This window comes from Labrus mixtus, chromosome 7 (assembly GCF_963584025.1).
Source record: "Labrus mixtus chromosome 7, fLabMix1.1, whole genome shotgun sequence".
In the NCBI taxonomy this organism is placed as follows: Eukaryota; Metazoa; Chordata; class Actinopteri; order Labriformes; family Labridae; genus Labrus; species Labrus mixtus.
This window is the reverse complement of record NC_083618.1, coordinates 9,375,509-9,399,888: the sequence shown is the minus strand read 5'-3', so window position 1 is coordinate 9,399,888 and position 24,380 is coordinate 9,375,509. Positions and strand designations below refer to the sequence as shown.

Here is a 24,380-nt window from a genome sequence, read left to right as displayed (position 1 = left end):
ACATTTGGTTCTTCTATAAGTTTGTCTCACCGTTCAAATGCAGAAGGAGAGATTTTTCCTATTTGGACACCATAAAACAAAGTACATGTTATAACTTGTTAGCAAACACTTCCTTTTCTTAACACATCAAGAAGATCTGGGGCCACATAACAATAATTGTCTGTTACCTCCCAATGAATGTAAGCTCAAAATCTACCCTCCATTTAGCTCTGCCTTTGGCCTCTAACGATACATGGAGGACATTTCTGTCTTTATTATTGCTAGATACTCCATTAGCTTAACCGGCTAATCGCTCCCTTTGCCTGCAGCTGTTCTGCACAGGCCTAAATCAGGTGTATTTCAGAAGCAGTAAATCAGTAGGCAGCTAAATATAGAGCTGAGTTCAAATCTAAAACATTGTAAACCAAAGGTAAACCTCAGAATATGATTAATAATACTATTTCAGCTCTTCAACAAAATTAACCTTTTTAGTAAGGTCTACTGTGAATAAAACTGATACATTTATGATCCATTGACAGACTTGGGTCCTCATCAGGATAGGAGAGCATATGCAGAATTAAATAACTATTTAAAACCTCAACACTCCACCTCTTCACCTTTGCATCAGACACAACATGAAGGTTTCCTGCCTACACTGTACATTGATGGGAGTGGAAATCCTCCTTTTAAAAAACAACACAGGTCCTTTTTATTTATCTGAATAGTTTTTTTTCTGTCATTGATCCTTAAATCTACTAGTGTGTCTTTTTATTTAATATGCCATGACTGTTTATTTTTTGTAATAGTGATGAAATGGTCAATAAGTTAGTAGATTGTAGAACTACATTGCAGGTTCAGTTAAACATAGACTTCTCCTCTTGGGGGAGCATCAAACTTGGTGTCAGTTTTGCGTGGTGATGTAAAATGAAAATGTGAGAAGACCCACAGCAGTGGCACAAAAAATGTAAAATGCAATCTTTTCCATTATTGGATGTTTGTGCTAATGATTGTGTAGAAGGGAGATTGTTCCACAGAGTCAATTGATAGTGTCTTATTTCTTTACCTCAGACAAGTTCATTAACGCTCTTTTAAGGCACTTTGGAAGATGTTAGGTCAGGGGAGAACGGAGCAGAAAAGCGCTGTGAGTGTGTGTGTTACATTGCGGGTGAGATGGGCATTTGTGTGTCCATTTGACGATTAGGAAAATAATGCCTATTAGTTTATGGGGGGGCTTACTTTCAGCAATAATTTAACCAAAAAGCAAATCCTTTTTGACGTACAGCTTCTTTTTATTTATCAGGATAACTTTGTACCAGTACAATCTTTTTGTTGATCCTTAAGTGAAAGCATAAAAGACACTTTTTGTGCCAAAAATGACATTTTATTATTAATAATAATAATAATAATAATAATAATAATAATAATAATAACACACATCGAGCAAAAAAAGACATAGCCACACTTTAATTCATTTAGTTGATTCGGGGGACATGTCAGTTAGGATAAACAAGATTGTACTGTATTGTTCTTAAGTTCATTTTCTATTGTAAGACTTGCATGTGGCAGTTGTCATAAATTAACCTAAATTGGATGATCCTTCTTATGTCTCAGACATGAGGGTCACCTTAAGGTTTGGGGAGCCAAAGGAATGAGACATGATGGTGTGCAAGATTTTTCCTCACTAATATTTTATTTGTAGTTGCACTTTCTGTAGATAAAGAGTTTGTGAAATATTTTATTTTCATGAGATCTATTACGAAATTAATAATTTAAAAATGTATTATTTATTAATTATTTATGACAATATTTTTAGATAAAATTTAAAAAAAAGCTCTCTATGCTTTCTGTAAATAGTCTACTGTACAAAAGGAGATAAGTTATGTTGGAATTAAAAAATGCACATGAGAAATAAAAGAATACATTTAAAGAAAACAACTCCTTCAGAGGTTATTAGAAAGAGAGCGATGAACTCCAGAAGGAGACCATGTTTCATAAACCATCATTGTTACATCCTTTGTCCTTGATGGAAGAGCCTTGAATCTACTCATAAATCTATGTTTTAATATATACACTATTAATCCTCAAGGGAAATGTAAAGGGTCTAACATACACACAACTGACCATATTCACATAGCAGCCATTGCTCTCTGATGTCATACTCATGTGGGGAAGTGTTGAAGCTGTAATAATGCTATTCTGCTTTGTTCCAAGGTTTGATTTCGTCTGAATTTAGGGTTTCTGTCAAATGAACATCTCACCTCATCTCGTTTGTGCAGTAACTGCAAAGACAGTGAACAGAGATAATCTGGAGGGCCATCTTGAAGATGTATGTTTACTCTCAGGCTAATCTAAACTGATAAATGAATCCATATAACATGATCTATGTAAAGAATGCTGAGGTTGTGTTAAATATCTTGATTGAAAACCTTTTTTGGGGTCCAGTTAAATTTGAATTAAAAACTTGATTTATAAATACTTTCAAGGTTACGTCCTCCACAGTCCCTGTCATCTGTTAAATGACTTTCAAGCAAAGTGTACAAGTACAGTGATGAACCACTCTAACATCTCATACAGTAATATCTTCTTAGAAACGCGTACAAACGTTTTGTACACTGTATTTGCTGTCATGTACTACTGATTCGATGGTCAGACTTTTGAATGTGAATAGTCTTTTTGTGTCTGAGGACCTGAAACTTTGAATTACTGGCATGACTAAATATTATTCATTGTGTAAATATTTATTCAAAATCTCTTGATTGAGTGCAAAAATGCTGTGTAAAGAAAAACTACTCAAAATGCTTTTAACCATCCAGAGTTCTATGACTGTAGAAGATAAATATTTAGTAACTGAGTTCTATATATGACCATTATGTGTCTTAAACTTGATTTGAACTCATTCATGTAAATGTGAATTTATGGTAAGCATACAGTAAAACGCCTTCAGTAAACTGTAGGCGACTACATATACATGTGGCCAAGAAGAGTCACACATTTTGATGGATGTGAGTATAAATAATCGTGCTATATGTATGTGCCTGTCATAGAATACATACCTTCTTCCTGTAGTGCTGGTCATTTTTCATGTTAGACCACATCACATGTGCCCAAATAACAGACATTGTTAAGCCAATAATGAGTAACAGGCTGTTAGAATCTGTTCTTCATTTCTATGTGCGTAAAAGTGAAAACCATACAAATTGTTTCCTTCAAATGAATTTGAGGAAAAAAGCTTGTGTCTGTTTCAAAGACAATGCTAGTTCAACAAAAGAGGAGGCGGATGAAAGAATGCGATGTCAGAAAGCAGAAGACTTTCAGGGAGAAGAGCACCCATACTACAGTACCCTCAATCTTCAAGTCTTGGAGCCATAGAAAAAGTGATGCCTTGTCTCTTTCACCATGAATGATACATTTTAAGTAATTCTACATGTTTTATATATGTCATTTAATTTTTGATTATGGAAAAATAAAAACATGCAGCTGAAATGACATTTTCTATAACAGTTATTGAGTCTTTCTTTTTTGTCAGTAAGAAAATATTTGAAATTACCAAGAGGTAATGTTCACATGTTTAAAATAAGGATTTAATGTATTTAATGAGTTGGTCCTCTAGAGGGCAGCATAGTCCCAATCCTCTCAATTGGATTCTCCCTACTTGGACAGTCCTTCTTATATTAATTTAAATTCAGGACTATTGTATTTACACATGATTACCAACAGGAGATGTTCAAACCTTTCTTTCCAACCACTTGGAATCTTTCCATTCCCCCCCGACTGTCCCCTATTGTCTTGTATAACAAGAACACAGGTGAGAACACAGCATGCTCGGAGGTCATCCTGACAGCAAAGAGGTAGCCTGTGAGGTTAAAGATGCTCTGTGCCCTGTGTATATGGGTGAATGTGTGGCTTGAGGGTGTCATGTGATACCGATTCCCAAATGATCCTGATTACAAAAGCTGACAGGCTGTGGCTGAAGCCAATCAGAGATGATGTTTGCTGTAACATCAGGAGACAGGGATGAGGTGGAGTGGAATGGTTGATGGTTTATTATTAGAATTATTTAGCTTAGTGTATTTCCCTACAATGAGTTTTAAATGTTGTCAACATTTTTATTCAATATCTGCTTTCTGTTTGTGCATTGCATTGATTATTATCATCGTGTGGGTCCACAATGGCGCATGGTCAGCACAGGACCAACCAGCTGAGGCCCTATTGTCTCTTTTCTTAGACTTAAGTAGTCAAAGAAATCCTTTGTGCTCATGTGAATGTCCTGTGTTTTTTGTGAAGGAAAGCCGAGGAGCCCAATGGAGCTGGTTTCCAGGCTGGACTGTATGTTTTTTCTTCTGCACTGACGCAAAATGCTTAATTATTGGCAGTCAATGTTGGGTATTAGTGAATTCCCAGTCATCTGCAATGTGTTTAATTTAACATCAAGTATCTGAGCTGATCCATTGTTGGGTTCTTGAGTTAGTCTGTGAGATGAGGACTTAAAGAGCAGATTAATGGCGCAGAAAATCAGTAACACTTTCTTCTAGCTTTTTAGTGACAACTGAAGATGACTACTTTAGGGAGCAAAGAAATAGGTAATGGTCTCTTAATCACCAAAAAAAACTTCATAAGCATTAGGTGCCGGAAAGTATTCAAAGTCCCAATTGAAATAGAACTTTGAGAGGATCTTACAGCCGTGATGTGACGTACAGTATTATCAACTGAAACGGGATAGAACCAATCACAATACAGAAAGTGGGACATAACACTGTATTTGATTGGATCACCAGCTTCTACAAAGATTTTCTATTGGTCCAAAAATTAGTAAACGCCCTTTAGTGCAGAATGAGTCATCAGCCATTTGAAACGTTTTACAGGAAAATACAGTTATCCTGATGTAAAAATACTCAGATGATGATTTATGATGAAATATATGTGGCAGATAAATGAACATTTAACACGGAATGCTGGATCAAAACAGAGATAATGTATTTTTCATTTCATGGGGCCTTTAATGATAAAGTAATAATATTATGCATATAAAGACATATTTTAATTTATTATTACGTTATAGATTATCTGTATAGTACCACCTATTATGATCTCAAATTCCACAACTCTGTTATTCAGTTACTAATGCAATACTTCAGTGATCTTAGATTTAAAGTGTTGAATGCAAGAGCGCTACCATCGGCAGCCTGTTAGCTTGGCTAAGCTAGCATTAAGAACAGTGACATAAATAAAAAAACAGCTAGCCCAAGACATTCCTCCTGCTGTGCTGTGCTTCCCAAATGCCAAAAACCGAATTCACTGACTGGGACACCAATATTTCGCGGTTGTGGAAATATGAATGTACAAAGACGTAATGACGGCTAGGGTTATTTACAGCACTTTTTGGTAATTTAGTATGAAAAGGGCTACTTTAAATGTCTGCTGTAAAGAAGGCTTTGTCTATGTTTCTACTCCTTGTGTTCTGCAGAAATATTTTCTCTTAAATTTAACTCTGAAGTCTCATGATTTTACAAGCTTAAATACAAAAGTGAGTGTTGTCTGTAAGATATAGAAACAATTCTGTTTCTTCTTTTACTTGTTTCCGTTGCCTCTGAGCGGTGGTTCTCTGTTCTCACTAAACAGTGGCGGCCCTCGGCTCGTTCCTCCCCCCCATCAATCTCTGTCATAAATCTGTCAAGCGGGGAGAAAGGGAACTGCTGAATACAGATTTGTCAGCAATTAATCTAACCTCTATTACTAGACTTGGATATTGTGTTCTCTATACCAGAGAACAATAAGCCACTCTAACATAGAGCACTACCCTGCATGTGTGTGTGTGAAGTGCAGTCATGTGTGTGAGAGTGTGAGAGCGTTTGTATGTGCGCGGACATGCAGTCAGCTTCCTTGGTTAATGTCTCAACTGACTGTTGTTTTTTGATACAATGTGAATCAAAATCCTCAATTTCTGTTTTTCTGTAGTTTTACTGAACGCTTGGTGTCAGCCTTGACTGATTTAGTAAATTACAGAATATTACACACCACTTAAGGCTTCAGGTGCAGTTAAGGCCTTTGCTGTAGTGCTGTGATTGGAAATCTTTGAGTGATAACTTTTAATGTTAATTTGGCTTATCCATCCTCCTTCCTTTCTGAAGGAGGTGTTTTAGGTGGATCAAGGCAATAGATGACTATAAGAATGAAAAGTAAACACTGCAACTGTGAAATTATTATTGTTGGGGGGGGGGGGGGGGGGGGGGGGGGGGGCAACAATAAAGCTCTTTGGTAAAGCATTTAAGATTGATCAGGCTTTGTCTCTACAGGCCATTATTATTTTAGTTTTTCAATTCACATTGCCTTCGGGATTTGAAAAGCTTCTTCAACTTTTTTTTTGCATGCCAACTTTTGTGCAGGTCCTGGCATGATTAAACACTGTCTGATATTACTGGCCTAAAAGTTTAAGTTGCCCGGCCCTGACATTAACAAAACGGCTTATATCATTTTTATTTTTTTGTTGTTGTTCCGCACGTCAAAACACACAAAGTTTTTACACAATTTTATCCAATCCATGTTCGGAAAGGAGCAGGGAGACGAGTAGGTGATTTTGAAATTACAAATTTAAAATACAGGGTTTCAATTTTGAAACAAGCAATTATCATTGTTGTGTTTATAGGTTTAAATTAAAACGAGGTTTCACCTCAACATAGAATAAATCGTGTTTTTGCTGACCTTCATTCATGGCCCTCAAAAGCGCATTGTTGATAAGAACTCTAAAAAAAATCATCAGAATTTTACATTCAATACAAGACCAGCCCTCAGCCGGCCTGTGGGAGACAATACACACATTTCCTGTTCTTTTCCCATAGATTTCCTGTTCCTGTTTTTCTCTCTCTCTCTCTCTCTCTCTCGCTCTCTTTATATAGGCGATATATACAGTATATCTAGTCTGAACCTATATTCAGGATCAACCCCAATCTTTCTTTTCACACACACACACACACACACACACACACACACACACACTCACTATTATCATTACTGGGACAGTTCCGTGAAGCAATGGGCCGGTGCTCAGCTGCTTGAGACAAAATTAGAGTGGCAAACAGCTGAGCTTCTCTGGGGTGCTATCATGTGACCTATCCCACCCACGGGGCCAAAGGGTCCAATTTCCAGCATAGCCGTCACGTGTGGATGTGTATTTGTGTGTATGTATGTATGGGAGAAATCTGTCTTTATGTGTGCATTTTTATTGTATCCAGTATTTCAGTTCAAAAGGGATCTGTCCCTGCCAGTAACCTTGTCCTCTAATCTGCTGATAGCCACACCTTTCTGTGCTACTGTCATAAGCACTCGCTCTGCCCTTTTGTCCCTTGGCTTGTCCCAGTGACCTGGTTAGAGCCACACATGCTACATATGGAGGTGTTCCTGATGTAACAAGAGACCACATCTGGGGTCTTTGACTCGGCAGTGAGAATGTATCAAACAGCCCACCTTATCCGTAGTGAAAAGAACAGCCCCTGCAGCACATTCGGGATTGTTTAGATGTATTGTTTCCTTGCCTGCAAAACAACAGCCTGGCTTTTTTTTTTCAGTGTTTGTCAGCAAAGCAGGTAAGGTAGAAAGAGCTGAGCGTTGCACACGCCATTAGTCCTCTGAGTCACCTGATGGAAGGTCTTGTATCATGCCTTCACCTCCACTGCTATTATTGGCAGCAATTTAAGTCAGAAAAATACTCACAAACATTAGCATGGTTTTTTGCTAACTCCAAAATTCAAGTGGCCCAGTAGCCTACTTTAAGGTTGCTTTAAAAAGGAGGCTTGAGTTCATAAACTAGAACTTGTTTGAATGAAAACTTGACTTTATAATCATAGCTATGTGATTATAGTTGAAAGTTATAGTTTGGCTTTGAGAAACCACCTTTTGAAACACGACTCACACATGTCAAACATGTGCCGGACTGTGTGCGTGTGTGTGTTTGTGTAGCTCAGGGATCTCCAATCTGTTTTTTAAATCTGAGTTACTTTGAAAAAATCCAAGTGGACGAGAGTTACTTCTCACATCAGCTTGTCACATTTCCTCCATTTACGTAACGGTCCAAGAAAACATTTATATTTTAATTTAATAACTTATTTTCTTTTCTGTATCACCTCAATGTATTCTGTACCTCAATTCAATCGGAAAGTTAATCACATATTTTCTGTGTCCTCATATCACTGTATGAAATCATCTCCAAGATCAAAAAAACTGGCACTGCATTGAGTCCAGAAAATATGTGTATGCTGGAGTGAACCCATTTAGGATTATTCTAAAAGTCATTTAAATGTTCATCTCTCAATCTCATGACATTCTTGTCAGAAAGAGCTGGTTCTGAAATGTATGTAGAGCCAATAAAGACCACACCAACACCAGCCCACAAATTGGGCCAATTGGAAGATCCACCAACTTATCCCAACAACAACTTGCACTGTGTCATGTCCCTCTCCAGCTGCCCCCTTGCATCTGCAGAAAGTGTTGAGATTCTCCATGCCACTGTGTTAGCACAAAGTGTCCGTTAGCAATAGTCTTTTAGGACTTTTAAAATGCATGTCAACATTTTAGTCCGACTGAAATCGTTCAGCGTTTTTCATGCTCCCAAAGATTCTTTAATTGGTTTTTGACCCGAAAGTCGACCAGCAGTAGCCCAAGTCAGACTGCCAGTTCAATGGATGATATTTACAGCCGTTTGGTGTCTCTCCTCATATATACATTTCACAGAGAAGCATAATGCCAAATCAAAGTCTGGGACACCAATATCATGCTGTTGTGGAATTCATATGAAACTACAAAGACGGCTCTGTTACGGCACAGTTGCGGAATTGCAATCTGAAAAGGGTGAATTAGTAGTCCTATTCAGACTGCTGTTTCAAGGTCTTCAATATGAATGTTGCGGAGGCATTGTTGAGAGACAAAGTGATCCCCCTCTGTACTGCCGGTGAAGGAAGTAGCAGAGGCATTACTGGGGTGATACATGGACAGTGTGTGTGTGTGTGTGTGTGTGTGTGTGTGTGTGTGTGTGTGTGTGTGTGTGCATGTCCCTCGCGCTTAGTAAACAAAGAAAATGTGCAATGATAGTGTTGCCCTTGCTGGGCATTGTTCTATATCATTTATTGTCTGGTATTGTATTGTTGTACAACATTTGAAAACAATAAAAATATTGGAAAACAGAAAATGAATTTACAGACTATGACACCTAAATCATTCCATTGCAGAATAAATCTCTTAAGTCGTAATGATGGCAGAGCTTTGCTAAGGCGCTGTTGCAGAGTTGCACTATGAAAAGGGCAAGCGATTTTACATTGCGTTACATCGTTACAGCAATGTGCAGCAGCACAGAGGTTGAACAACCAGCGGGAGCTCCACATCCACATACACACACCGACATGAAAGCCATCCACACACACAAACACACTTCTCCCCGCTGGCTCCGCTGAGCCAATCTTACCTATGCAACAGGGGCGTGAATATACAGCCTTGAACTGGCAATATTTATAGGGCTTGTGTGTGTTAAAGATATTGGTGTTGGATGCAGCAAAAGGCAAAAGGAGTGCAAGTCCTGCAGGGACTTGAGTGTTTACAGCAGAGTAACATGAGGAGTGGACCAGCTTGTCCCTCCCACTCCCATAACTCTAAATGCAGAACCACAGCTGTGTTTCTATGAGGGACCGCGTTTAAGCAAAAACCCCTTAGGACCATAGTGCAAGAGTTATTTTAGCCCCTGGGCAGATAATGATATAAAATAGTGTGTGCACTTTGGATACCTGATTTATAAAATATACTGGGAAGAAATAACAACCACTTCTTTAGTCAAAGATTTGAGGCCAATGTGGAGGTCATTTGCTCCATGCATGTGTCCCGGATGGTTTGTGTATGTGTAAGGGGGGGGATGGTGTACCATAGGAATTAGGTAATATTGACATGGTTGACTCAACCCCACCCTCCAAACACTACTCAGATCAATGTACCAGATCAATAGAAGTCATTGACAATAACTGAACTTCTCATGTGATCAGTGAAGAAGAAAATACTATTTTTCAGTAGCGTGTGTTGTGCATGCTCATCTGTGAAAGTCTAAAATGAAAAAGAGCACACTTATACACACATGCAAATAAGATCATGCACACATGCACACAAACAGAAATTCATGGACACACGCGCACACACACAGAGGGGGGAAACAGGCTTTACTCTGACACGGCATGATTGGTCACTTTTTCCCTCTCTCTCCCTTCCTGCTGAAATAGTTTTAACAAAAGAGAGGGAGAAGGAGGGGGAGGGGTGGCGTGGGTGGGGGGAGGGGATGTATGTTCTGCTCTTGTCACTGGTTGAAGGGAGAGCAAGAGATGGGGGAGGGAGAAGGGAGCTGGAGGGCGAGCGAGGGAGTGTAGGAGAGAAGGATAGGGTCCCAGAAGAGAGCACACACACACACACACACACACAAGCGCACATACAGATTTATGCTGGCTCCTGATATCCTTCCTTTTTTTGGGATGTGGATTATTTTCCAAATTGAAACTCTCATCGACTAAATTCAGGCATGATCAGGTCAGTAAAACATTTACTCACTTGTTGAAACTGATTTCTTTTTTGTCAGCTTTAGGAGTTGATGATGTTTCTGCTGCTTCTTGCGCATTCCTGTCATTTGAACTCCTCTCTGTTCTCATGCTGTGATAACCTTTTTTTGGTTTTGACTAGCTTTTTATGTAAATGCTTATTTTTTAATAATCCTGTATGGCAGTCTCATTAGTCTGTCCTCTATGTGTCAACCCAGGTGACACACTTTGCACCAATTCTACACTCTTAATTTTGTCCTTGTGTATTACGTTAGACAGGGTAGTGTCCTTGCTTTGCAGAGGGTACAAAGGTCCTCATGCTGTTGTGACTTGTGGCTAAAGTGTTGATACATGGGGGGCTTGAAATAATTAGAAACTTGTCTCCGCTGGCTGTGCGGTTTTGTGGTCAGAGGGTAAAAGCCCCTCTGTCAGGGCATTTAACATTTGAATTCTGTGTTAATCGTTTAGTCTCAACATGTGCACGTGTATGAGCAAAACATAAACAGACAAGTAGGTAAGAATCAATCAATATCAGTTGTTTCCTTTCTAAAACATGTTTTTAAAATATTTAACTGAATATGTTCAAAATGCAGTCAAGTCAGGACATTCTTAATAACCTCTACAATTTACTACTCAAAACATGTCCCGGAATCTAAATCTGCATGAAGGCATTAAGTTAGACAGTAATACACTTTCTCCTTTCTTAATGTGTTTTGGCTCTTATTCTGTGTACTCTTCAGGTGGCAGTGTGCTGTACCAGTATTGAACTGTGAAATGAACCATGGAGGGGTGCAGGAGGCCCGTCACTAGCCGAGCCAGCAGCCCAGGGAGGCCCCGCAGCATGCAGCTGGGCCCTCACTAGCACCAAGTGGACCTGGTCCTCTCCTCTTCACCTTGGGGCCAGGGCTGCAGAATGCTCAGTCCTGTCACCCCTTACAGTAAGTCTTTACATTTTTACAAATGTATATAGTATTTTCCTTCACCATTTCTTCATATGGCTCCTCTTTTTGTCCCGATATTGTTTCATCTGGCTCAGTTGAGGGGGGGAAAAAGGGGCTGGGGGAGTCTCAGAGAAGTAATTTTGAGAACGCAGATATGTTAATGGCTTTGCCAGCTGAGTCTCCGGGCTTTGCATTGAGGAATTTCACAGAAAGTGTTCAGTCACTTTTTTTCAGCCCCTCCATGTGAATTTAGAAACAATTTGTTTTAACAGAGAGCAGCCAAGACACCGATGTCTGGGTTTTCCAAGAGGCAGAATGAACATATAGTGAAGTGATTGTGTTTCAATGTAAAAGTGTTATCATGGTATCTAGTATCAAAACACCAATTTGTCTATGCAAGAGGTCATTGAAACAGTTCAGATTAACCCTTATCTCAAGTATAAAAGGTTCTGCTGTCATTTTGTTACAATTTTTATAACAATTGACCGATATATATATTTGTTTTTTGTCACTTTAGAACGCAAAAGCAAATGAAATCCCATAAATCCCAGTGACACATCACAGTATAGTCCTGGCTTGCACATGTGCTAATCACAAGAGGTTGCTATCCAGGCTGATGAATATGCTCATATTGATTGACTGGGCTATTGATTAGACTGAGCTTTAACAGGATTACAACGCTAACCTGATTGGAATAATGCAACAGGGATTCACATTTTGGGTTTTAGATTCTTAAGAGTTAGACTGAAATTTGGGACAAACTGTGCAAAACAGAAAACTCATTTTGTGAGAAGGAGGGGCTTCTTTGGAGCTTTTTGTAACGTATGAATGTCACATTCCTCCCTCAGAAGGACTGGCATTGTCACAATAGAAGTCTTTCCACAGAAACTTTGACTGCACAGGATTCTATGCTTGAAAAACATGCAAAGATACAATCCCAGTCCCCCACAGCCCATTAAGGGCTCTTTTCCACAATGATGATGGTGTGCCATCAATAGAGTAATGAGTAGTTTTAGCCCTGTTTTAGCTACCAGTTACCAGGGTGAAGTTATTGTGTGAATAAAGCCAGATCGTTAGTAACCTGGTGTCAAGAGCTTCTCATTAGTCCTGCATAGAGGGACAAATAAACATTGCCCTCCGCCTCCACACACACTCTCACACACATTAGTTCTCCATAGAAGTCATGAAAGCTTGTTAAGTAAACCGGAGCGCACGTTAGCTCCTCATTAGGTGTTGTAGTAAAGACGTGCTTCTGCTGGTAAAATGAGCAGAGACACAGAAAGAGCAAAGTGAAGGGCAGATGGGGAGGACGCGAGGAGGGACTGGTCAGCTGCAGCCTGATATATGAGTGGACACAATAAGCAAAGAGGGGCCAGTCCAGCCTCTACCACATGTGTGTGTGTGTGTGTGTGTGTGTGTGTGTGTGTGTGTGTGTGCTCAAGCTAAAGGATTGGGGGAGGGGAAAAACTGACCACACAGGCTCGGACACATGGTCCTGCCTTACAAAAACCCAGGGGGGCTCAAGGACAGAAGAAGAAGTTAAAGGCAAAAACAGAGTGAAAGATATAAATTACTGAAGAGATAAAAGAAAAGGAGGATACAAATTGATTAGAGGAAACTGGTTTTTCACTGGATAAATCAGTGCAATTGTGGATGTGTATTTTAGCGGGAAAAGGCATAATCTGGCTTTAAATGTCATGTGATTTGTTTGTGGAAATGACTTGAGGTTAGAGACGTGTAAAACCTGTATGAGATATGGTAAAGTAGTTGATTGGCTGACAGCAGTGGTTTGGTGGACTGTGCAAGCCTGGAGAAAAGGGGGAAGGGGAAAGAGGAAGGTAGAGGGAGGGTTCTCTCCTCAGCAGATCCTTCTTACTACTGGCTTTATGCTTAGTGTTCTGGGACTATAGTCATGTCTTACATAACAAGCTAGCCCATATTAACTCTTGACAAAGGTAGCTGGGTAATATGTGTGAGAAGACCATTGACAATCGAAGTTCGACGTTCGTGCTTTGCCACAATTATATCCTCTGATGAGCTCTGTATTGATTCTTAAAGAAGGGGTGTGAATTAGTTTGAACTAAAATAAATCACCTGGTCATGGGCAAACAGCTGATCCAGCCATTTATCAGCACTGCAAGTAAGCATGTTCTCTCTGCTTGCTTTGGCATGGGAGTGGACAGTGTGTGTTGAGCCAGTGGAGAGGATATGTGCTTTGTAAATAGATCTCAGGTTAGATTCCTGGCATTCCAGCAGCCTGACTCATCGAATAGATCTTCTGCCTGTTGGCCAGCTGAAGCTAAGAGCCACACTGAACGCACAATATACGAGTGCCTTGGTATGTGCATCTTGATGTGTATGGTGTTTCTGAGTGTCTTTCCATCCTCAGGAAATGTAAGTCTTTGTTTATGAGTGCACTAAAAGCACAGAGGACCTTTCAGCTACAGAGGGGCGATTTTTGAATCCACTCCCCGTCCAGCCAGCCACCTCTGATTCTCCACAACCTCCAAATCCCATTCCAGTCAGCCCCTTCCCCCACTCGTACTTTCATCTAATTAACCCCTAATTACTCATACTGACCATGCAGTGGACCACAAGTTGAAGTAGTCTCAATTCAAAGAAAAAACACCCATGACTCGCTTGTTCCTTGAAAATGAATCATGAATGTTAATTTCAAGAGTTTGCTGTGTGGCTTATGGATGATAACGCTAAACAGGAAGTTACAGTTTGAGCACTGATGCAAAATGTTACCAGCTAAAAAGAGAGCTGGGAGAGTTACAATAAATGAATGCAATTATTAGACAGATCAGTCTTCTCTTTAAACGCACCATATTCCCTGCTTCATGTACTGAAACAAAGACATAACCTATTTGGAAGTTTCTAAAATGTCAAATTGACAAGATGTGTGAAAGGAGCAGGTCACTGTCCAGGGCACCAACAAGGTTGAACATGTTGACAACTCGCCACAGAGTTCTTCCTTCTCATTTTTTCTTTTCTGTATATTGCTTTTCAGTCGTTCATTTAAAGTGTGTAGGGTATATGATCAAAAACAAGGGTCATAACTCTTGATGACTCTTGATCCTCCTCCCCCTAACCAAGGTGCCATTCCTCGCCTTAACCAAATGCAGCACTTCCAGTAGTTGAGAATGTGTCTGTTAAGAGACAATCTCTGGCTTTGTGTTTTATGTTGGGCAAGTCTGGGCAAAGTCAGGGTCTAATTCTTTGTATGAAGTGCTGAATTTATATGAAAACAACTTTACTTGCTTGTTCTGAGGCAAATTATTGCCTACAACTTTATGTTTCATGGTAGCTAAACTGTACCTTACCGTGGTGTTTTTTTTTGCTTCTGCCTATTAAACTACAAAACTGAATATACTAGAGAAGATTGTTTTTTCTACTGATGTAAGCTCGTCCTTCTAAACTAGTTCTGCTTCTTTGCCTCATGACATGTTAATTTCTCTTAGGTAATCTCCTCTTCTTGTTCTTCTCAATATTGCAAGCAAATTGATTAATTATTATCCACTGTAGCACACATAATACTACTACAAATGGCACTGCTATCTACCCAAAACTTTACTATTTTTATAATGCAAAAGTATTCAAGCTTTGCTTTAACTGAGTTGGGACAGAACTAACAGTATCTGAGCAGTTACAACCAATTGCAGACAACATAGTGAAGGGTTTGTGCTGTGGACAATTTTCGTCTCTCTATTTCATAATTTCAGAAAGATGTATACATCTGTATCATAGTTGATTTTCTCTTGATGGGTTTCTACGTTTTTTTTTTTTCATGAATCATGATGGTTACATAAAATTCAGACCAACCAAAGAACAGACTCAATAAGCCTGCTGCCACCAAAAAGTGCCTAGATGCATCAATTTTGTTCGGGCGCATTCAGACAGGGCTCAGTAGCGCTGTACTGTGCTGAAGCATGAGTGTCCCCCGTCCCCCGATGACCTGCACTCATATTGCTCCAGGCTCAACCGAGCACAGTTACCTCTTGTACATACTTCATCACGTCGCAGTATGACACTTTGTTTACAAGAAGTGCGGTCTCATAGTCAGCATAATTTAAATGAAAACATGACTGAAACTTTACTTACTGTATTATGATGTGATTTATTATGATGAATTTCCGCCAGATACAGACCAGGTCAATTATTATCTGATTGGAAGGGAGTTTAGGGCTCAACTAATTATGAAAAATATTTTGGTTAAATTTAAACAATTAGCCCATGCAAAAACATCAGAGACTTGTGTTATGTTGAGGGATTGGTTAGAAATTCTTTGACCATACCCCATTTAGGACTAAAACCTTTGTGACTCATATCAAGCCTTCAGGAAGTGTATGACTGGAAAATCCGAAGATAGTTCTTGAGTGTGAGTAGTAAGAATGCTCTCTTAAATTCAAACCAGAAAGACAACATATTCTGAGCATGTGGCAACCTGAGGTGTTGAAAAAAAGAAGCCAATTGATGATATTTTCCCTTCTTTGCCGCTAAGACGGTGTCTGTCATATTCGCCGGTTTGCATCCAATGGATCAATTGTATCCACTCCCAAACTCAACTGCTAATTTCATTGGCTGGGGGAAATCCACCTGCTCCTCACCCAGAAACGTCCCGAGTCACCAGAAGAACACAAAACACAAAAATCCAGGAAGAGGACTGACTCTCTGTAAAATGTCAAACATCTTGATGTGATTCAGGCAAACCATAGGAGCAGTAATAACATTTTTTTATGCTCAATTGTTGATATATAAAGACTGTTCCAAAAGAGTAAAGCTTATTTCATATCCCTGTTTCCAACCCCTGAGAGCTTAGTATTTATTTTATGTGTCCAGTGTCCAAACTCCTGCAGGACTAAGAGGAAACACAAATGATGGTCATCAGTATGATGATCACAATGATTAAGGGAAGCTGTCATAGCACCAAGCCAGCTTAGTACTCATCTTTGTCTCTTGGTAAGCCAAGCATGGCAAAGAATGGGTGGGTGTTTCCAAGCCCCAAGCCAACATGAGGTGCTAGATTAACGTAAGGGGCTCCTTCGCTCATCCCTTCTAATGCCTAAAACCTGCGTCCTAATATCCTCTCTTTAGCACAGATGTCTGATGCTACAGCACTCGTGAGCAATAAGACATTTTAATCTGAAGCTGAAATTCACTCTAACTGGGAGGCAAAACATTTTTTTTTTTTTATCTTACAATGTAAAAACACATGCGGAGTAACAAATTCTTGAGCAAGTCTTAGTGACCCAATTTATTACTATATATGTACATTTTTAGGCATACTTTCTTTTAATGACATTTTAAACTGTTTTAAGGAATATAAACAACTTTTGACTTTTCAGTTGTCATTTATAACACCAATAAAGTTCCTAAGAAAGAAAGGAAGTCATATGAATTTAAATTAATTTTGGCGGTATCTGTAAAATCAGGGCAAAGTCTAAATTTTACTGTGCAGGAAAGGTGAATTTAAACTTTTGCTAAAGTGAAAGTAATGTGCACATAACCACATACACAACATTGGTAATCTGCAAATGCAAAATGTCATTTATTAACTTCCTGGATATTTGAATTGTTGCTGCAATACGTTTAATCATCAAAGAGGAAACATATATGGGACATGACCACAGAGTAATGCTTTGCTGTAAGTTTCAAGCTTACTGCAAGGATAAGAAGTAAGCTCCCCGGAGGTTATTCTTCTTTAGGTCTTGTCCATGATGGTCAGATTGTGACCAAGCACTGACACTCCTATAAGCCCCCTATGATCTAATCCTTCATTAGTCTGGTTTCCACAGTCTGGTCGTTAATACATGCCGACCCTCCAGTTGGCTCATCAATCGGTCTGATCTCAGGGATCCTTGTTTTTTGCTGTGTTTTTTAAACTTTCCTCCACTGAATTCTAAGGAGTATTCCAGGCACCAGCAGATTAATGAGGCTGAATATGTCTGATAAATTAATGACCATTTGGTAAAGACAGGGCAGAAGGAGTTGATTAATGGAACGCATCAAACGAATGGGTCATGCCTGCAATCAACATGACCAGTGAGTATGAAACTGAAGAACTGTGCATGTGTATTTTATGCCTGATGCCAGATTAAATTTAATTAAGTTGTTGTGACGTTAATAGCTCTGTAACCTGGTGCTTTTCTCATGTAACTTCAAAAATGTTTTTATTCATCCTAAAACTACAAAGGAGGAAGTTAAAACAGGAAATCATGAATTACTCTGTCCCCAGTGAACTCCTTGCAACAGTTATATTATTTACACTGACAGTAACCTCTATAGAAATACTTTTGAAGGAAGTGTAGATTCATTTGGCATTTGGCAGGATATTTGGTGTTTGGAAGCAATCTGGTCTCTGTAATTTGAATGTCATCATGCACTAGGGTTTCAGCTGGTATTAGCTATAGACAAGAAAGCAGTCCCTGTGTAAAGCAAATGAGGAAATATGCCTCAGTTGTTATGTAATCCTATTCAAATATGCTTAAATTTGATGAGGTTTATACTTTTTTAAATTTCTGAATACAGGTATTTTTGCATGCAGGTGCAGCTAAAATCTGCTCCCTGACATTACCTCTCATGTTCAGCATCATTCATCCTTCTCAAGGTGTCATTTTTATAAAGACATGTGATTGAAGTCAATTTATAATATATAATATATGTTTCATTTAATTTCTCTGGGAATAAAAACTGTAAAATATCCCTTATCCTTATTTTCCTAATACATTTAGTATGTATGAGTATTTAGTAGTATGTTTTTCAAAATAATGCATATTTTGACTTTATAAAAGGTGACTCCAAAACAACCTTTTCAAACTTTTTTTTAGAATACAAGAAAGTGGAGCACTGGTAGCTTTTAGAAGACACTTGATTTACTTAACTTTGTCTCAATTTCTAAAAGGTTTTATCAAGTTGGGTCATAACAACTTGCTCTAAGGTGTGAACCATCAGCCCAAATCCTGAAAACACCAATGCACGTAGTAATCTCTTTGGCGCTTGCTCCTGTTTGGGCAAGCGTGGGCTCAAATCTGCTTCTCAGCATATGTTATTAATATGTTTTGGTGTCTCAAGCTTTGCAGTGTAGTTCCATTTATGTGCTTCATCATGTTAGTTGCACTATTTATGTTGTTCATCGCTCTCCCAGAATAACTGCACTCTGTCTTTGTCTTTCCTGTAATCTGCTCCCCTTGCATCTACACCTCTGCTTTGTAACAACGCACTCGAAATCTTAAAATCTTTACTTTTACTTTTACTTTACTTTTTCTGTGCAATGACTGTGTACAAAACCAGTCAGGATCCCCAGAAGGAAAGGGGGTTTCTCTGACCCTAGGTGGAGTTTATGCTGGACAAGAGCACTGCAATCCCTGGATTGGATGAGTGGGATTATTGGGCTGAAGGATCATTTCATTTGGGGATCAACATGTGGACTGTTTGAGACCCATCTGGTGGTCTTGTGGACATGTGACACAACAAGGCGAAGTCAACATGTATACAGTTTCAGACAAGTCACGCAAGTGATGATGTTTTGAGTGAGATACTGGAAAAAATCACAAACACCTTCATTTATATCCTTATGAATGTTAAAAACAGGTCTGTTCTTTACAGCACCTAGACTTGCCATGGTTTGAAAAGTATTTGCAGGCAGATTATGGAAAAACTATCACCTATGCTACATGGCCTTCTTCACTATTGCTGAATTGGATAACCTCCATAATGAATGCAAAGCATAAACTTATATATATATATAAACATTCATGCTCAAATACACTCAACAAAGCATGATATTTGATGTAATATGTTGCCAATTTTTTACTATTTCAGTTAAGAACCATAGTGGCATAACAATTTATTGTTTACTTCTGTTTGTGAATATGAATTGTTGGCTTCTTCCTCTGTCCACTGCTGTTGTAGGGAAGCCTCTCTGGCCTAGGCTTTGGGTCACGACAGTTTAATAATACTCTGAAATGCCTGGAATGTCAGCCTAAAGCCTGTTCAAAAAGACAAGGCCTGCAAAAGCCAATCAAAGCCAACAACCACTAAACCAGAGGATTACTTTGTTTCTGTAAATGTGCATGGCACATGAAAACCAGTCTCTTTTTAAACACTCAACCAATCTGTAAACTTGATACAGTGTGCATAGATGTACTGGTAAAGGTCTTTTTGAAATGTGATGAAAAACTACTGATCATCCTCTACACACTAACCCCTCCCTATTCAACAGACCCCTGAGGTTTAGGCGATATTAGATCACACGCTCGGTGGGGGTTGCTCTGTGGACTGAGAGTCACAGAGAGGCAACAATGGCCCCAATGTGAGAGAAGCAAAGGCAGAAAGCAGTGCGTAGGCTGATAGAGGCTTATCGCCGTGGAGACCAGGCTGGAGGCTATGTTGCCAGCTTCACATAAAGATTAGAACTATGGTCTCCTGCTTAGATGAGAGTGTGTTAAATAGCACAGAGTAAGTATTGACATGGTTCTGGTAAAGGGTCAGTTAGCCAAGCCGATTATGAGGGCAGATATTCATAAAAGGGCAAACTCTTGGCTTGCCGTTAAGATATGGGAGGCAAAACTCCTTAAATTAGTTGGACCGATCTTTATTGTCCAATGATAAATATGTATTTCTATATAAAAAAAATTGAAACCCAATACTATTATTGGTTGGACTAATTCTACTCTGGTCTTGTTTTTTTCAGGTCTGTTGAAGATGCACTGGTCTCCGGAGCATGCTGCCCCCTTATCTCAGTGGCCTGAGCAGCACCTAGATGTCACCTCTACCACCTCGCCACCGTCTGCCCATAAACACGAGCCCTATTCTACAGCTGGTCGCCGCAGCTTTGCCCCTGGTGGTTATCCATGGGCTAGTGATGACATATCAGCCCTAACGGCTTCTTCTCTGCTCAAACGATATGCTGAGAAGTACTCAGGCTTGGAGTTGTCCTATGATCGCCCTGCTGCAGGGGCTTACTCAGAGCCTGGGACATTCTTGAAAACTGAATCTGAGCCATGGGCTCTGGGTCAGGGCATGGAGTGTTACCCTGGACTGGAAGCATTGACTGGCAACAAGGTGGGCACTGCATCTGTTGGCATCCCGGCCACAGGAAGTGTTACAGTAGTAAGTAGTAACTTGGCCACTGAGCAGGGCTACAGTGGTGCTGGCTCCTGCAGTACCCCGTCATCTCAGGAATACCCTCCTGCCTACAACACTACATACCTGTCCTCAGGATACTGCCCTCAGCCAAGTGCAGCACTTCCCCCTGGCCCTCTGCACCCTTTGCAGGCCGCACCCACTTTAGTGCCCAGCTACAGCGCTAGCAGTCCTGTATACAACTACCCTCCAGGGTGCTACCCACAAGCCACCCTATCCTCAGGATACAGCCATCCCAGTGCCTCTTACCTGCCCCCTGGGATTAGTGCACCCACGCCTCTGGCCCCAAGGCCTACCATGGTGGGGGGCAGTTATAGCTACCCATCTCACAGTCTTGGAGGAAGCTCTGAAGCTGGGGTGCCACTGAAACGCAAGGCCTTTGAGATGGCAGAGGAAGGACAGGAGGGAGCAGAGGTGGAGGGATCACGCTATAGAAAGTATAGCAATGGCCATGGAAATAGTCATAGCAAAGGTCACGGTAACGGGAACAGCAATGGTTTCGATATGAGCAGCCCTGCCACAGATCCACAGTCCTACAAACCTGGAAAGCCCCTGATGTCACCCCCTTATGGTGGGGCGAGGGACTACAGCCCACCGTCTGGCCTAGCAGGAGAGAGTGTGTCAGCGGAGCACAACTTTTCTCAGCAACAGAGAATGCCTATGAAGATACCTGCATCTCACACACGATCTGAGGACCCGAGTGGAGGTCACTGACAACCCTGACCAGCATCCGCGGAAATTCTCTCACTCTTTTAAACCAATCAGGGTCTTATCCAAGACAAACCAAAGGGGAAAAAGATTTGTCAATGCAAGGTTTAATTTTACTTCTGAGCATCAGAGGCACTAGAGAGCTTTCTTGTGCATTTTTAACATGATCATTATTGTTGTTTTTCCAAAGATTCACGGGAGCATTATGCCCTGGAAGGTTAAGGTAAATCTTAGGGATGAGGTTAAGGCATTCTGTACAGAGACAGTGTTAAAAATGTCAAAATGGATGAATGCCAATCTCAGGATCCTATTTATTTCCTTCTGGCTACTTTGGCAGACGCACTGCAACATACTGTAGCTGGTTTGGAGGTTGGTGTAATTACTTGTAGCCAATGTGTGTGTTAAAGGCCCTTGACTGCAATATGCATATCTACAAAAATCATTACTGACCAAAAAGTAAGTAGAGCAATAACTGACATTGTGCGACTGCCACTCCTCCAGAACAATCACTGCTACTTTTCACAGCTGATTCCTAGGCTTCGTGCAATACTTGGCCTTTGGGAATGATACATTTCCTGCTTATCCAACATTTTCCCTCTGCCTTAACTCTGTGCTTTATATTCATTTTCCTTTACCCCCCCTTGTTTCATGTTCTCTATCCAATTCTATCACGGTTTTTGCTTTTTTTTTTATGGATGAACAACCTTTTCGTCCAGTTTACACATACTAAGCTGCTAATCAAGTAACATTTTTACACAGCATCTTTGAAGCAACCCTTTAAAGTGTTTTGACAAATGTTGTTTACATAGGCTTCTGCTATACTCCACACACAAGCAGGTATCTTTTCTGAAGAATCTGCAATAGTGTTGCTGGTCAAGCCTTTGTCTTGTCTTTTCTAATCAACGTATTACAAGAAATAGTGACTACACAAGTCTACAAAACAACCAAAAAGAAAGTTAAAAGCTTTACTCTTCATACTGATAATACTCACTCAGAGCAAACAATAGGGTTGGCAAGATTGTTGCTTCTGTTGGATGCACAAACCAGACTGAGAAGCAAGCAGGTTGCAGTGGAGGATTAAGTTTTATGAAGATATGCTTGCTTGTCTGATAGGTTTTACTTGTTTTTTTCTTGTTTTTTATGCATTCAATTTTCATTTGCCTCTAAAAGTGAGATAAATAGTTATAGTGTTATTGAATACTCAGGAAGAATATCGTTACCTCAGAATGATAAAAAGAATGTATGTTATTACCTTAGGGTGTTTTTAGGGAGCTTTATGGAGCAAGATAAATATGGAGCCATGGCTTTATTAAGAGCAAGACACACTCTGAACGCTTCAGGGAAACAAAGAACTTAAAAGGCCTTCAATACAAACAAAAGACATACATAAACATGTACACATGCAAGCAACCACACACGCACACACATAAGAACACATATACACACACACACACACACACACACACACACACACACACACACACACACACACTGCTTCTTCGCTCTGGGGACTTAAACTTGAGGTTTTTGTACTAAGGCCTGAAATGTTGAATGTAATTCAGATATTTTTTTTAAAAGGACAATACATGCCATAATGTACATCAATGATGTTTTAGATATATGAAACCTATTTTCTTCATGTATAGATGTAATTCACTTATAGGTTTCGGTGAAGAATGAATGACATGTTAAGTGTTAGAGTAGTTAGTGGGGAAACGGTTTTGTGGACAAACTGTCAAACAAAGCACTCCTGATATACAACTTTTGATGTGACATATCAAAATATACACAAACTGCAGTTTTTGCTCTGTTCTAAGTTTGTTTAGTAAATGTCTTAATAGTCCAACTTCCATCTTTCGTATCAGTATTTTGAATCCTCCTGACCCAGTGGCACCAGTCTATAATGTTGAAATGAACTCCAACATGTATTGGCATCATGAAAGAGGAAGAAGTTCAAACAAGTATGTGCACTGTCAGAAAACATGAAGAGTTACAACTCTAAACCTTCTACTGAGTTGTAACTTTGAGTGACTTATATGCCATCCCTTCTTAGTTTTGCCATACTGACGCATTTCAGCAAATTATCCCTTTGGGGAATTAAACAAATAATAATAATAAAACTTGCCTAAAAACTTGCCCAGGGAGCACGTCCCCTTTAGTAGTCAGATTTAGACTGAAATGCAGCTTCAGATTTCTGAAATTCTATGATTAACAATTTTATTGATGCCTCCTTATAAATAAATATAAGCACATTCATATAATTAAACGTACTCAGAATGTTGTTGAGTATGGAAAAAAACACCTTGATGCTGAAGAGCACATACAGATAATGAGTAGGAGTTAATACAATAAGAATGTATTCTTACCCCCAGACTTTTTAAGTATGTAAGCGCTTATCTACAACAATTGAATGCTCTTCAGCGTGCACAAAGAATGCGCTCTACTTTAAACAGATGTACTGCAAGAAAGGAAAGTGTTTGCTTTTTCTTGGTGTTACTCCGATTCATTAAATTAGGTGGAGTTGAAGATGTCCAACACATGGAAAATGGCATGTCAGTGTTATTTCTGTACTTCAGTTGTACTTTTCTCGTTTCTTGTACATTCTCTGTAACCATTTCTACCTCATTTTGACATCGTACATGGAAATATTTATTTCATGTCATTTTACATGCTGGTTTAAGGAGCAATGTTTCTAATTCTTGACCTGTAATAGTCTACCTCACTAAAGGGTTGTTGTGTCATGGAAATGAAGATATCACACCAAAAACAAAACGTGCCTTGTGTTTTTGTGTTTGAAACAAAAAAAGGTTTGAGTGTCCAATTCCTTTACTAAAATATACTTTGACGAGAACCTAACATTTGTTCCCCTCTCAATATTTTCTCCTTATAAACTGAATAACCAGGTCCAACTTTATATTGCTGTTGTCAGTTTAAATACTTAAGTTAAGGTAGGAAATCTATTTTAAAATAACTTTACGGCAAATGATTTAGAAATAATGGAAAAGAGAAATTCCTCACTTCTTTATTTCTATTTTGGTTTGCATCA

General features: G+C 39.5%; 1 protein-coding gene across 2 annotated transcripts; it reads left to right on the top strand.

Annotated features, from left to right (window-relative positions):
* Window positions 1–10,335: 10,335 nt before the first annotated feature.
* On the top strand, window positions 10,336–24,106 carry si:dkey-195m11.8 (fidgetin). Of its 2 annotated transcripts, XM_061042634.1 has the most exons (3): window positions 10,336–10,530; window positions 11,279–11,476; window positions 20,175–24,106. In XM_061042634.1, exons 2-3 carry the CDS (start codon window positions 11,452–11,454, stop codon window positions 21,338–21,340), a joined length of 1,191 nt encoding a protein of 396 aa, XP_060898617.1. In that variant the 5' UTR covers window positions 10,336–10,530; window positions 11,279–11,451; the 3' UTR covers window positions 21,341–24,106. The 2 variants fall into 2 exon arrangements, with proteins under 2 accessions (XP_060898617.1, XP_060898618.1); XM_061042635.1 differs by lacking the exons at window positions 10,336–10,530; window positions 11,279–11,476 and adding an exon at window positions 17,313–17,524.
* The last annotated feature ends 274 nt before the right edge of the window (window positions 24,107–24,380 follow it).